General features: G+C 36.4%; 2 protein-coding genes across 3 annotated transcripts in view; both read left to right on the top strand.

Annotated features, from left to right (window-relative positions):
• Positions 1-15,821, top strand: part of LOC144853156 (uncharacterized) — a 195,577-nt gene that overhangs the window by 73,917 nt on the left and 105,839 nt on the right. The window lies entirely within an intron of this gene.
• The window catches only part of LOC144845287 (uncharacterized), a 29,591-nt gene that overhangs the window by 5,785 nt on the left and 7,985 nt on the right, over positions 1-15,821 (top strand). For both annotated transcript variants that reach the window (XM_078702491.1, XM_078702500.1), the window contains exons 2-5: positions 7,302-7,384; positions 10,214-10,511; positions 10,810-13,974; positions 14,258-14,361. In XM_078702491.1, coding sequence (XP_078558617.1) covers positions 7,302-7,384; positions 10,214-10,511; positions 10,810-13,974; positions 14,258-14,361 — 3,650 coding nt within the window. The remainder of the gene's footprint in view (positions 1-7,301; positions 7,385-10,213; positions 10,512-10,809; positions 13,975-14,257; positions 14,362-15,821) is intronic.

The following is a 15,821-nucleotide window of genomic DNA, read 5'->3' as shown; positions in this document are numbered from 1 at the left end:
AAGTTGGTTTGGTAATATGTGTACTTAAATTAATATGATACCGGATTGAATTGCAATTTAATTAGATCGGTTTACGAAGAATACGGTAATGTGAAGTGAACGAGTTGAATGTGCGCAACGCTTCACAGGGTCCCCGAGGCCAAAAATAAACTTTAAACAAATTTCCCAGTATCTGAAGAATATAGACGCACATTTTGTTTTATTCTGTCGAATAAGAATTTAGGTCTATGTAACCTAGACTTTAGTTCCTTTTTAGTTATCGTTCTTTGATTAAATGTTTAAAAATCATATTTTAGCGTAAGATCAAATCCCATGTTTATCATGCTTAGACAAATTATTAGGGATCTGAGTCCCAGGAGTACGGTAGGATGTACGGTAATCGTGAGGTCCATTGGGAGTTAATGTATCCATGGCAACAGCCGCTGCCATTAGACACGTTCTTCTTGTTATAGTTGGTAGAGCATTTTGAACAAGTGCTTTTGTAGTTTCCTGTATATTTATTGTTCCATTTTACAGCTGTTTCCTATATTACTTATAATATCATAACTCACAATATCATAAAACTCAATCCAGACAATTTACCTTCTATTGCAGCACATAATTCCCAAGGGAGTTTGTTTATTTGTACAATGATTATTAGCTATTATTAACTTACGTCATCTTTGATCTAAAGGCTAAAGTTGCCGTTATTTTATTTTGTAACACGATGTAATTCATAGTAACAGAGCATTATTCTGATATTATTATGTATCAACTCCTATAAAAGTATATGGGACATTCCAGCTAGAATTTGCATAGTCTTATAATTTTAATTTTCCTTTGTAGGTCTATTTCAAGTAGGCCAAGGTCTACATTTTAAATGTTGATGCGTTTACGCCTCTTATAAACAACAAGACCATTTATGGAAGTTAACCATTTCAAATTGTATGACAGTGCGAACCACAATTAGGTGTATGTCTCCCAAAAACATGAACAATGAAGATTAATAAAAAAATTAAAGACTTCGAATAGGCCATTTCGCTGTTTAAAAGTCAATTACTTCCATAGATTAAAAAATGTTTTCACTTATAAAAAGACAAAATAAATGGTTAATCTTTTGCTTTAAATTACAGGGTTTTTTTTCTTCAGGTAAATAAATGGTTAAAAAAAATTAAAACCGCATAGGCCTATTCAACAAAAATATTTAGGCCTAAACAACTTTATTTTTTTCAGGTGCACAATATATCTTTAATGATAACAATTTAGTTAATTAGTGAATTGTGCAATTTTATATTTAGTTAATAATGATCCATAGACCTAATATAGTAAAAAACATTGGAACAAACTGTAGAAATTGACACTTACATTTATTAAACTGATATATAACAATAATATCCGAACATTCGGACTGTTTGGTGTAGAGTTGCTGGCTGATATATAACCATATATGTCAAAATTAATTTATTGTCTTCATTTTGAATTTGAGTCGTTGTTGACTGAACGGGAATGAATGTTACTTTGTCTATGTTAACATACCAAAGACGTTCAACGTTCCGACAATAATGTAAATGCGACATAGGACTATAAACGGTACATCGATCAATCATAAGTTATTTTATGGTAAAACGCTTGGCTATAAAGAATCATAATGCTTAACCATGATAAGCAGTAACGACATTCACCATTATAAGTTGACGACATCAGCAATAATTACCTACTCAGCAGCAACAGTAAATAGTTCAATACAGTAATAAATGCTATTTTAACTGGGGTTTAATGCGCTTGGTTCATTATCTATCGTATCGAACATAGTGCTTTTAGTTGATCAACGATAATATTTTAGACTAATTATTGACTAGGCATAATGTATTTGAGAATTGGTGGGAACCAAAGTCGGTCTATTACTTGCATCGTCGGTTGAGAAGGCAACAACCGACCCTAATAAAATGTAGGCTATACACATGATGTGTTATTTACGATGCAAAGCTTTATTCAGCAGGCAGCGCATATGATATTTAATTTAATATTTACTAATTTGTATTAGTTAAAAATGTTTAAAAGCAGTAGGCCTACAGTAACTAAGGTAGACGCTTCGAATTGCAATTTACAATTATATTATACGGCTGCAGTAACAGTAACGGTAACAGTATACAAACACTGCGAAAAGACTGTTATTGTCTACAGAAGAAAATCCCTATTTTTACCTCCGAATGCAAAGTGTTGAAAATAGAGAATTCGAAGAGCGCGGCGCGGTTGAGAACCCATCAGATATTCTGTGAATTGCATGCACATTTTAGGGATTAAGCGCGTAACGGGGTTCTGAATCATTACCCGAGAGACATTTTTTCTAGCATAAGTAAATTCAGAATTCTAAACTAGACAGGTGAAGTCATCATAAGTCTATCGATTTATTTAATTCGTGACAGTGAATGTTTTAACGCTTCATCTTCTTCTCTTAATGGTGCTGTCTAAGGAGCATCTTGGTTGAAAGTTCAGTTTGTTGGCCTAAAAAAAATTCAATTTTGTGCGGTACATTATTACTCAATCATTCAAATTATGCGGCCTACATAATTTTCTGTGAATAATGCATACACATTTTTATATCAGTCTTCTTCATTTAGTACCACTTCCCAAAACTTAGGGCCTGCAAAAAACCTTAATTTTTAATTTTCGACACGGTTTTAATGAAATTAAGTAATACCCGTCTTTTGTGTAAGACCCTCTAACCCAATGTTGGCTAGGGTTTTCTCTAAAATCTCTGCTATGTATCGCTAACTGGTAATTAATTCATGTTAAACTTGTTACACTCTGTAGTGTTTTGTATCGGCCCAATTCCAATATTTTAATTTATATACCGTAATTAACGCCCGGGTTGTTTATTCGAATAAATACGCTATTATTATAAATTATAACGAAAGTAGGCCTAACTGTAAGGTTGATATTTAATAACTTCGAGAAAATCGGCTCCAATCGCGACAACAAAAGGACAATGGCGCCCCGTACAAAAATAGAGACACCAAGTACGAAGACACGACACCCATGGCGAATAATCACTCCGATGTGGAGACAACAAAATAGACCTCGTGGCAACATGGTGACAACGACGACGCCGATGAAAAATGAAGGCGAGAAAGATTACTATGAGGACTCCATTAACAAAGCAACGACCAACAATAGTTTATGATATTAACAACTTAAGCAGACATATTGTAACTGAGGGTGAAATCAGTTAATAATAGTGTTAGTTAATGATAGGTCTATACAATAAAACAATGCTTTATACAACGTAATTTCCCAGAGTTAAGAATAGACATAACTAATAATGAATAGTATACTCATTGTCAAGGACATTTTTCGATTGTTTATTACGACTTAATATGCTTAATTATCCATTGTTAAAAACAATCCAAATGCAAATAAATAGATATATAGATTAAACATTATTAACTTTCAAACAAGAACAAGATTTTTTTAAATTTTTTTGCCATTGTTTTCATATTTCCATAATTTCTACTGATCGACATTCATTTCATTTATTCTAATATCCTTTGCAATGGACCCAGTTGGAAATAAATTAACATTGCAAATTGTATCACTAGACAATCATTTTAATCAAGATTTTATTTTACTATTTATGTTGTTTAATTGTAGTTAGAAATTGATTTACATCACGTACACATTTACTGTATTCACAATTAAATTTACAATTTAGAAGTATACCAAAAAAAGCGAGTGCTTGTCAGTTTGCTATCCATTTAAATGCATTTAAATGTACGGTACATACATGCCTGACAACATTCAACAAAAATCATGTACAAAAAACAACATGGGTCGCCCACGACCGGTCAGCACCTTCGGTATACAGACAGTTGTTTTCGTAAAACTTAAAATACTCAATAGATTTTATTGAGTCTAGGACTACTTGGTTTCAACAAGTCCCTTAGGAAGACAGATGATAACAGTTTTCATATGTTCCTAAATATTCCTGTTCATAAGTGGTGGTCGTCAGCGACCACTTATTATACCTTTGGGTGCAAGTTGCTTGTGTGATGGTTTAAACTGTAAACAAGGAGAGAGAAACAGTTACTATTTCACACTCTTCATTCAACTCATCAATAGAGTTTATAGTTCATTTGTAATGACTTTCCACATGAATTCTTTACGGGGTTGTACAAATTAAATCGCTAATTATATCAAGGCGCACGTACTTAATTTCATATGAATCATAGTGTATACAATATTAAACTTAACTTAAATAAAAATCAAGTGAAATGGGGGCGTTAAGATTATTCAGAATACAGTAATATTGAAGACTCCAACAGAAATAAACCTGAGTAAAAGTGATTTTTTTTTAACTATCACAATACGCCATTAACAATTGAGCGCTGTATACAGCATATTAACTTCTTTAATAATTGATTTTAATATCAGTTTAAACGTCACTTTAATAGTGTAGTTCAATGATGGGCTATACTAAAGAAACACTAAGGTGACTGTTTGGCCTATATTGTCACACCACATGCTGAGGTAACTGGCACAATTAATATAACATTTGCACAGAAATACTGCCAATTTTTAATATATTAGGCCTATAATATAATTTAAAGGTAGGTTGTAATAATACCTACGTAACCAGAAGACAAGTTCAACTTTATTTACCTTCTCTTTAAAGAATACCAATTTCCAATGCATTAGTTCTTTACCAGCAGAAAATAATATTTGTATTTAAGTTTCATCTAATGTAGTTATCAAATTGCAGTCAAGTTGTTCCCATTTATGTAGCTTGATAGCCAATAAATTGGATATTTTTCTAGACAATCTGGACAATAAAAGGGGACAAGGCTCTGATTCGGGTTATTTTATGAAGGTAGCACGAATTATACGGGCAACACGAACCATCAGGCGTCGATCCACTTCTATGTTTTAAAATCTTATTAAACACAATCTAATTTTGAAACTTAAGGATAATGGTATTAGTTTTATTTGTTATTTTAATTGATACCATTTCGTTTTTTCTTATCTCTTCTATAACATTTTAAAAATTCGTCGTAAAGTAGGCTTTATTGTCATCCGACATACCATCGCTTACATACAGCAGGTCCTTCGTAATTTAGTTTTTTTAACGTAAAATTCACCCTTGACATTTTGGAATCATGGCATTTTTCACCATCACTCGACACAGCCAACAGACTTGTTGTCATCAACCGACTTTTTTCCAACGAATGTTGTCTTTCGACCACACTATCAGCTTACTAAGTGACCTTTAAAACGGTGTCCTGCCGCTTAAACAGCCAACCAACATTTGTTGTCACCAACTTGTTGTCATCCGACGTGTTGCCACCACCTTTCGGCAACACGATCAACGTGACCTCTCAAAATGATATCGTCACAATTAAGGCCAACAATAATCTAACCATTGCCGACAAACAACCTATGTTCATTTGTTTTTATAAAGTAGGCCTTTGCCAACATAAATATTGTTGCTTAACCTATGCCCACATACACTCTCACGTAAGTCCGTGTATACATATTTCATCCCCGACTGTGTCCAGACATTGACGCTGTACTGCCGTCCAACCTGTGTTCATCGGAAATTGACTCTGTCCTTTCCAACATAAATATTTCAGCCAAAACTGCAGTGCTTATCATACATTGTCGCCTCAAGTCTTTGCCAACATCAATAATGACGTCCAACCTGTAGCTAATCAGACATTATTCCGTATTTCCTGGCCAACATATTGTTACATAACTCTGCGTTCACTAATTGTCTTCAGTACTCTAGGTCTACTAACATACATTGACCCCAACCTGTGTTCATCAGACTTTGTCTCTTAGGACCCTACGAAAATACCCTGTAGCCCAACAGTGTTCACCAGACTTTGTCTCCTTAGAACCGTACAAAAATACCTTGTAGCCCAACCGTGTTCACCAGACTTTGTCTCCTTAGGACCCTACGAAAATACCTTGTAGCCCAACCGTGTTCACCAGACTTTGTCTCCTTAGAACCCTACGAAAATACCTTGTAGCCCAACCGTATTCCCCAGACTTTGTCTCCTTAGGACCCTACGAAAATACCTTGTAGCCCAACCGTGTTCACCAGACTTTGTGTCCTTATGACCCTACGAAAATACCTTGTAGCCCAACCGTGTTCACCAGACTTTGTCTCCTTAGGAAGACCCTACGAAAATACCTTGTAGACCAACCGTGTTCATCAGACTTTTCTCCTTAGGACCCTACGAAAATATCTTGTAGCCCAACCGTGTTCATCAGACTTTTTCTCCTTAGGACGCTACGAAAATATCTTGTAGCCCAACCGTGTTCACCAGACTTTGTCTTCTATAACCTTACGAAAATGCCTTATCGCCCAACCGTGTTCACCAGACTTTGTCTCCTTAGGACCCTACGAAAATACCATGTAGCCCAACCGTGTTCACCAGACTTTGTCTCCTTAGGACCCTACGAAAATACATTGTAGCCCAACCGTGTTCACCAGCCCTTGTCTCCATTGTCCTTGCCAACCGATATGAATGTTGTTATGACAAAATAGAAAAACATAAAATAATGATTACTCTATTAGAATTTATAATAAAATTATTGTCCTTCACTATTTCCTACGTAAATAATTTGTCGTCATTGTTACCCTTTTAAAATATTTAAACACAATCCAATTACTATGTTGCTTTGATCTACTGTAACTTAGTTTTTAAAATTACAATACTGTACCATATATTTCTGAATTTGGATAATGTGAACGAATTTATCAACATTGACAGAAATTATCTATACATCAGCCAACATTATCTTCGTTTTTGTGGCCCATAGCCTAAACTATGTTTTATTCTTAAGCCCAAGTCCTGTCTTCACCGTTTTACCGTTTCTTGATTTGTTTGTTTTAGTTTAATTTTTTTTTAAACAGTTTTAAGTTGTTAAAACAGCTTAAAAACTGTAGAAAAAAAGAGGTGTCATCTAATATTTAAACACATTTGTTTTAAATATGCAATATATAGCAGTTAAAAATTCAAATCATATATCTTGTATGGTAATGTATTATTGTCTAGGTTCATAAACACAACAAACGTATAGGAGGCAAGAATACGGTCTGAAAGATATTGAAAAAGGATCTCAATAGCATCGATTAATAAAAACAGACTGTTATGGTGAAAACAAGTACAAATTATAAATGAAATATAGAATTAGAAATTGTCTTTTCTGTCGTAATTTGGATTCTACGGAAGAAACTCACATCTTCCGTTGGCCCTCCTCCTTATCCAAATTCTAAGCCTACATTAATAGGTTTAATCATATTGTTTTTTTTAATGTAGGTTTGTAGATGCCGGTGGTATTGAGCATACACGCTTGGTCTGTTGTGGTGGTTGGTTACAGCAAGGAAACGATTGCACAAGGCGTAAGTAAAACTAGCATTGGTTTTTATAACTTTATTTTTGCTCCAAATCATATGTAAATAAATAGAACATAAAACTGTGCGTTTTTAATGGCACTCTTACTTTGAGCTTAAGTTTTATACGGGTGGTATTTAAGTAAATTGTTAGTTTGTTGTTGCGGGTATTCGTTTCGATAGTATTCTTATAATCATTAATGAGAAGGTGATTATAATGCATGATGTGATAATATAATTTTAATTATAATTTGATAATGATGATAATGAAAAATGGATAATGCGAGGATTCATCAGATGCCAATGTTTGTATTGATGGAAATATGATATTACTATGAAGAAATGACATATATATATATAGACAAAATAAGATGATGTTGAAGTGTGTTTATTGACCTTGAATAGCAAAAGGTTGGTGCACTGTATAATCACAATAGTTACTAGTATCCAAAATTGAACACTCTTTTGAGTATATTGTATTAAAAATTGATCAAATAAAGATGCCATCCTTTTAAGAAATCAATAGAATTCTAAACGCGTATAGAGATAAATTCCCAAGATGATTGTGAGAATAATACATGATAAACAGTGCGTTATCAATGCTTTGAGTTATGTATTTCTATTTACCATATGGTCATTTATTTGTCAGTCGGTCTATTGGGACTTACGGGATTTAAGAATTCGAAGGAGGTTTCGAGCTTGTTTTGGTATATAACGTTATCACTTATTAAATACATAAGTATATATTATACATAAGAATAATTGATCTATTTGACCAATCTCGTTTATGCTATATCGATCACTTTCAAGGATATTCAGGTTATCTAAATGAAATAAAGTACTTTCATATCTTTTTATTATGCAATCACCCTACTGTATTTCTTTGTAATATTCTATCACTATTTCTGTCGATTAACGTAGATAATAAACGATATACGGCATAGAACAATACAATACGTGCACTTTATTTGCAGAAACATATCCGGTAATTGATACAGAGACTGTTTAGATATCAGTAATTTGTGATCGAAACGATGAGTAGGTCCATAATGAGACCAACGTTGACGATAATAATTAGTGCGGCCCTACCCATCACAAAGCTTATGCTGGTGCCGAACTAACGCCAGACAGTAGGCCTAAATAAGAAAGACCTTACCACGATCATCACACTTGTTACAACCGCTAATATAGAAAACGCCAGCTAATGTCGAAACAACCGTTAATGTAGAACAATCCACCGCTAATGTAGTAAAACCTCCAGCTAATGTAGAAACACCAACAGCTTATGTAGTAACGAAAATTGCCTCCCAGCTTATGTAGTTACTATCGCCAGCTAATGTAGACAATGTTAAATGCATCGATCTTTACTTAACTTACTTAATCAGTCTTTCCACCTCGCGTAAGCAAAAAACTTTCTAAAACGACCACACATCGTAAACAACCCTCTCTGTTTAAGGGACCGCTTCTCATAATCGACCACCTCTCGTAAGCGACCACCTCTATTTACGACCACACCTCTCGTAAATGATCACCTCTTCTAAGGGACCACGTCCTATTTCTCTCTATTACCACGACCTATAAAAAATGACCGCCTCTTTTGAAAGATCATTGTCGATTATGAGAAGTGGTCCTTTAATAGAGGTGGTGGTCCTTTAAAAGAGGTCGTCACTGACGAGAGGTGTGGTCGTTAAGAGAGGTGGTCGCTTACGAGAGGTGGTCAATGATGAGAAGCGGTCCATTAACAGAGACGGTGGTCGTTCAATAGAGGCGGTCACTTTCGAGAGGTCGTTGTGATGGGAGATGGTTGATTATGAGAAGCAGTCCCTTAATAGAGGTGGTGGTCCTTTAAAAGAGGTCGTCACTTACGAGAGGTGTGGTCGTTAAGAGAGGTGGTACTTTAATAGAGTCGTCACGAGAGGTGGTCGATTATGTGAAGCGGTCCCTTAACAGAGATGGTTGCTTACGATGTGTGGTCGTTTTGCTTACGAGAGGTGGAAAGACTGATAGCTAAGTAAAGATCGATGCATTTGCACATGATTTAGACATTTTTGTAAAATATAACATTTTCTACATTAGCTGGCGATAGTAACTACATAAGCTGGGAGGCAATTTTCGCTTCTACATTAGCTGGTGTTGATTTATATTTACTACATAAGCTGTTGGTGTTTCTACATTAGCTGAAGGTTTTACTACATTAACGGTGGATTGTTCTACATTAACGGTTGTTTCGACATTAGCTAGCGTTTTCTACATTAGCGGTTGTAACCACACTGAACACTGATTGTCCTCTTGTGTTGTATATGTGCATTGAATCAAGGACTTAACGTCTAACGATGCATTGAGTTAGAAAAACTATTTTCCAAGACACGTAGAAGTACTGTGTATATATATTAATAAAGTCAAATAAACATATAATCAAGTGAACGGTTTAGGTCGTGTTTATAAAAGTGCTTTTTTTTATCTTAAAACATATTTGCTTTGGTTATTTTGAAAACTTAGTTAAGCAAAAATAATTATTGTCAGTCCTATTATGATACCTGTCTGCGATGTGAACTTCAGATGTGTGGGATCGTTTGATTTTGTTCCCCTGACGGCGAGTTGGAACTATATATGGATGTATATTTTTTGACAACATTCATCACGTTTAATTAAAACATGACTTTTTGTCCATGTTTTTCATAGCAATTGAACTAAACCATTATAACTTGTTGTGTGTCTCTCATCAACTTTCAATTAGTAAATACTATATATTAATAAAATGCTGTGATATTGAAATTATACGTTCGGAAAATTGATTTGCTCAATAAGTTATGTTAATTATATTTCTTTATTTGCCAGCGTGTCCACCTAGAACATGGGGCGAAGATTGCAGTGGACAGTGCCATTGCCTGCAAGGGTCAACTTGTGATCACGTGACAGGTGTTTGTAAGTGTATGGTTGGCTGGGCGGGTGAAACGTGTAATCAGAAATGTGCCCCAAACACATATGGAGAAAATTGCAGTCAAAAGTGCACGTGCGAAAACGGCGCAACGTGTGACCTGGGTACAGGACAATGTAAGTGTCCCCCTGGAGTATACGGACGTAACTGTGAACTTCTTTGTCCACCTGGATTGTATGGTGTTGGGTGTACGAAAAGGTAACCTTTGATTCCCATTTTAGCTATGAAATTATTATCTATTTATAATAATATAATATATATATGATATAAAAAGTTTGTTTCTGTAATCTAATGAGTTCATGCGAAAATAGGTAGTGCATAATACATTGTGCATATTTTATGCCTACTTAATTTCCTTCTAACTTCAATTTTTAAACTAAACTGTTATTATGTATGGCAGTCTATATTTCCTCTACATCTAAACTAATTCTTTAACACGTGTTTATTTAATTTAACTTGACTCTTTACATTTTAAAAAACATGATTCATTTTCCAGATGTGGATGTCAAAATAATGGATTGTGCGACCATGTGGACGGAACATGTACGTGTCCGTCTGGGTACATTGGTAACAAATGTGAACGTACTTGCCCCAGCGGATTTTACAGCGTAGGATGTACAAGTCAATGTAGTTGCCATGCTAATTCAACGTGTGACCACGTAGATGGCTCGTGTAAATGCGCAGCTGGATACACAGGGACAACATGCCATGAGACTTGTTCACCTGGTACATGGGGTGTAGATTGTCTGCAAATTTGCAGGTGTCAAAATGGTGGAAAATGCGATATGCTCACAGGGGATTGCACATGCGCACCTGGCTGGAAAGGTAGACGTTGTAACAAGATGTGTGATTGGTCTAAATACGGACAGGATTGCGCTTCAACGTGCGCATGCCAGAATGAGGCTGGTTGTAGCAATGTGGACGGTACTTGTTTCTGTACACCTGGATGGGTCGGTGAAAATTGTGAAAGAATGTGTAATCGAGGATGGTATGGGTTAGGATGTAGAAAAAGATGTGACTGTCCATTATCCGGGCAATGTGACCATATTACCGGTAAATGTTTCTGCCCAATCGGATTTCAAGGACGTGCTTGCAATGAAACTTGCACAGATGGATTTTTTGGTCTTGGATGTCGAAGGGAATGTCACTGCGCTAATAACGCTAAATGTGACAACATAAAGGGAAACTGTATCTGCAAACCTGGATGGAAAGGCAAGTACTGTGAATTACCTTGTGATGAGGGCTTTTATGGACTAGGATGCAACAGCACGTGTCCTTGTGAAAATAGTGCAAGTTGTGATCACATATCAGGTTCTTGTCTTTGTCTACGAGGATGGTCAGGTGACAGATGTCAGGAAAAATGCCCCGCTGGTACTTTCGGACTTCATTGTGCAATGAAATGTGGATGCAACAATGGAGCAAGGTGCCATCACATTACAGGGAAATGCACTTGTACTGAGGGATGGCAAGGTACGATGTGTAATCGGCCATGTAATACTGGATATTACGGTCAAGGCTGCAATCAGGTATGTTCATGTCGAAATGGTGCCGAATGTAATAATGTTAATGGTTCTTGTACGTGCCAACCCGGTTGGAAAGGTGCTATTTGCTCGCGTGAATGTGATAAAGGTTTCTATGGTTTAAGATGCAATGAAACATGTCAATGTGAAAATGGGGGTCAATGTAATCATGTGACAGGAACCTGTACTTGTCAATCTGGCTGGCTCGGACCAACTTGTAACGAAACGTGTCCTCAAGGAAGATATGGAAACAAGTGTTCGCGTTTTTGCAATTGTCTAAATAACGCGCAATGTGATCCAGGAACAGGTGCCTGCTCCTGTTCAGCTGGTTGGAAAGGAACCACGTGTAGTGTCCCTTGTACTGGAACAGAATATGGTCCAGATTGTGCTTTAAGATGCCAATGTAAAAATGGAGCAACGTGTAATAGATTCGACGGTTCTTGTACGTGTACCATTGGATGGGATGGAAAATATTGTCATGAACATTGTTTGAATAACACATTTGGTGAGGGATGTAGAACAAAATGCCTGTGCAAAAACAACGCCTCTTGTCATCATATAACTGGTGAATGCACTTGTAAGGCTGGGTGGATGGGCAACCATTGCGGATTTACTTGCATCCAAGGATTGTATGGTCCAGGATGCCATCAACGTTGTCAATGCCCACGTGGTCTTACGTGTTCCCCAATTGATGGGTCATGTATCTGCGAGCCTGGATGGACTGGTAGGCTATGTGATACGCCTTGTCGAGAAGGAAATTTTGGTCAGGCATGTGCTTATAAATGTCAACCATGTGGCCATGGAGCTAGATGTGACCATGTCAATGGAAACTGCTTGTGTTCTCCAGGATGGACAGGGCCTTCTTGTATAACAAAATGTCCTACCGGATTCTACGGACCGTATTGTAGGAACGCATGTTCTTGTGAGAACGGAGCACTCTGTGACCCAGTCTATGGAACATGTATATGTCCACCGGGGTGGATAGGAGACACGTGTTCTGAAACATGTCCTCCAGCTACGTACGGCCTAAATTGCAAACATATTTGCCGATGCGAAAACCTTGGTGTATGCAACAGTGAAAATGGATCTTGTGATTGTACAGAGGGTTGGACAGGTGAACGTTGTCACATATCTTGTCCATCTAAGACATTCGGAGCTAATTGTGAACAGTCATGTAAATGTCAGAATAACTCCACATGTGACAGATTCACTGGCCAATGTATGTGTGCATCAGGCTGGAAGGGACCTGCTTGTATGGTAACATGTCCTTCTGGCACATGGGGTCCACAGTGCACAGAAAAGTGTAACTGTCAAAATAATGCAACTTGTGACCCCACTGTAGGGTGTAAGTGTACGCCTGGATGGAAGGGAGTCTATTGCACAGTGCCATGCGACTATGGCACGTATGGAGATAACTGCAAGTTCAATTGTTTGTGCGAGAATGGAGGCGTGTGTAACCATATTACTGGTTGTATATGTGGATCAGGGTGGAGAGGCAAACGGTGTTCTAGAACATGTCCATCTGGATACTATGGACATAATTGTACTGCGAGGTGTTCATGCAGCAGCAACGGCGTCTGCCATCATATTGATGGATGCGTTTGTGCACCAGGATTTATTGGTGATAACTGTGAAAATGCATGTCCTATTGGTTGGTATGGTGACAGATGTACGAAGCTCTGTGAATGTCAGAATGGAGCGACATGTGATGCTACTCACGGCTGTATGTGTCGGTCTGGTTGGACTGGCGCAAAATGTACCAAATTATGTCCACTTGGCACATTTGGTGAAAATTGTAGCAGACAATGTGATTGTCAGAATGGCGCAGATTGTGACCCTGTACGTGGATGTGTCTGTGCCCCTGGATGGCGGGGCAGTCGTTGCACCCGACCGTGTGCGAGTGGCACATATGGATCGGAGTGTAAATATAGGTGTGAGTGCCACAATGGAGCAACATGTAGTTCCCAATTGGGATGTGTTTGTACAAATGGTTGGCAAGGAGGATTTTGTAATGTCACTTGTCCATCAGGTTATTACGGCAGTGGATGTCTACAAAAATGTTCTGACAAATGTCCGAGTGGATATACATGCAATGCTTTTAGTGGAATATGTGAATGCCCATCAGGATATAAAGGCCCCAGGTGAGTTTATTATATTTGTGGGTATCCATCATAGAAGTGTATTCATCAAATCAGATTATAAATGTGGAAGTACATATAAAACATTATAATGTATTTCCTCGAAAACAAATAACGGTTTTATAATGTTTTAATTAAATTATATCATGTCATATTACCATTATTTAATTAATAATAATGTTCTTGAAATTAAAATTTAATGGATGGAGAAAGTGAGATGAGGAGGTGGTTCCAATACTGTTGATGTAATCTAATTCCATCTTCTTTAATTTATTTTTATTTATAGTTGTTTACATCGATGTGAGCCAGGGTTTTATGGCGCTGGATGTCAAATGATATGTAACTGTGCCGAGAATTTGGTATGTGAATCGGTAACTGGTATTTGCATCGGTGAGTAGGCCTATCACAACTCTCGTTTAAATTTAGAAGTATTAATTAAATTGAATGCAGGTTGCAATATTACATGGTATAAAATACGTCCTTGTGGCTTTAGCTAAATACAATATTTTAAGTACAGTAATGAGGAATAAATATTGCAACTTTTTAGGCATGTATTTATATCGATACACCAAAATACTGTTGCTAATCTTTGATTTGTAAGATTAAGACATCATCATTATGTTCACTGATTCGAGTAAATCGGTTATCATCGAATGTAATTCTGTGTGTGTTTGATGCGATTAAATACAAGTACATTCAGATGTACAGGTATTTCTTTTGTTTCATATGTTTCAATTAAAAAACCAAACAAAAAAATCCTCGGAATTGATTAGGATTACGATTAAGTTCCCTCAACTCCGTGTGTTTACCTGTAACAGTAGGTCTACTAGCATGTAGTGTCCTCCGATATATGCCTATATAGAAATTTGTTTTTCTAAATTATGCTAAAGTGCGTCTCAAGACACAGCAATAGGTTCATCAAACTTCTTTTACATTTAGCTTAATTTACTTTGCTTATCATGCAATTACGAAGTAATAATCATTTAAGTCAATCCCTAACGTATTTTCTTTTCATCATGAAAAAATAATATATTAGGATTCAGAATTGAAATTTAATTTATACAATTTCTTGTCTTTTCGCTTCATTAGATTTTATTATTATTCAACCATAATGACTGTTTAACGCTTGTCGTCATAGTTAGAAGTCAACGAATAGGCAGGATTAGTGCATTGTATAGGCCTACAATAGTAAAAATGACCAATTAATTGTCTTCTGGGTTATCTAAGTATGCTAGTGTTGCTAGCCAGCTACACGGGTTATTTAAGTATGCTAGTGTTGCCAGCCAAACATGTCTCATGTTTGCAGCATATCGGCATAGATTCATTACGGACCACAATCCGTGCAAGTAGGACCTACCTAAAATAAGAAGTAGGCTACATCCATTTGCTGTTGACAAGCATACTGTAGCTCCATAGAGCTGAATGTCCGATTTCATGAATCTACAGTAGATCATTTTATCTTTGCAGATTTAAAGAGCTTTGAAAAGATAATTGCAAATAGGCCTAATTGTGGGACTGAGAAATAAGAAAGTTTATTAGTTTGAGTATTGTATTGTATTGATTTCCACTATAATCGTATTAACAACAACAAACTTTAAATTCAACATTAAGTGTATGCATATTTGTGGAACAGGTTGAAATTTGTTTGTTGACAGTTCTGAGTAGTCCTCAGTAATTTAGTTCTAGGCCCATTTCCTTTACAACTCGTGTCACTACCTACGTGATTAATCCCGGATGGATGTATGAGTCAAATATTGGTATCGTCAACTAGAATCAACCAAGCAAACTAAATTGTTGTGATGGGTCTACGAGATAATTCAAACCTATGTGTGATTAAAATAGATATAAAT

This window comes from Antedon bifida, chromosome 1, assembly GCF_963402885.1.
Source record: "Antedon bifida chromosome 1, ecAntBifi1.1, whole genome shotgun sequence".
Lineage (NCBI taxonomy): Eukaryota > Metazoa > Echinodermata > Crinoidea > Comatulida > Antedonidae > Antedon > Antedon bifida.
Note: the sequence above shows the minus strand (reverse complement) of the source record. Positions and strands in the feature narration are given on the sequence as shown.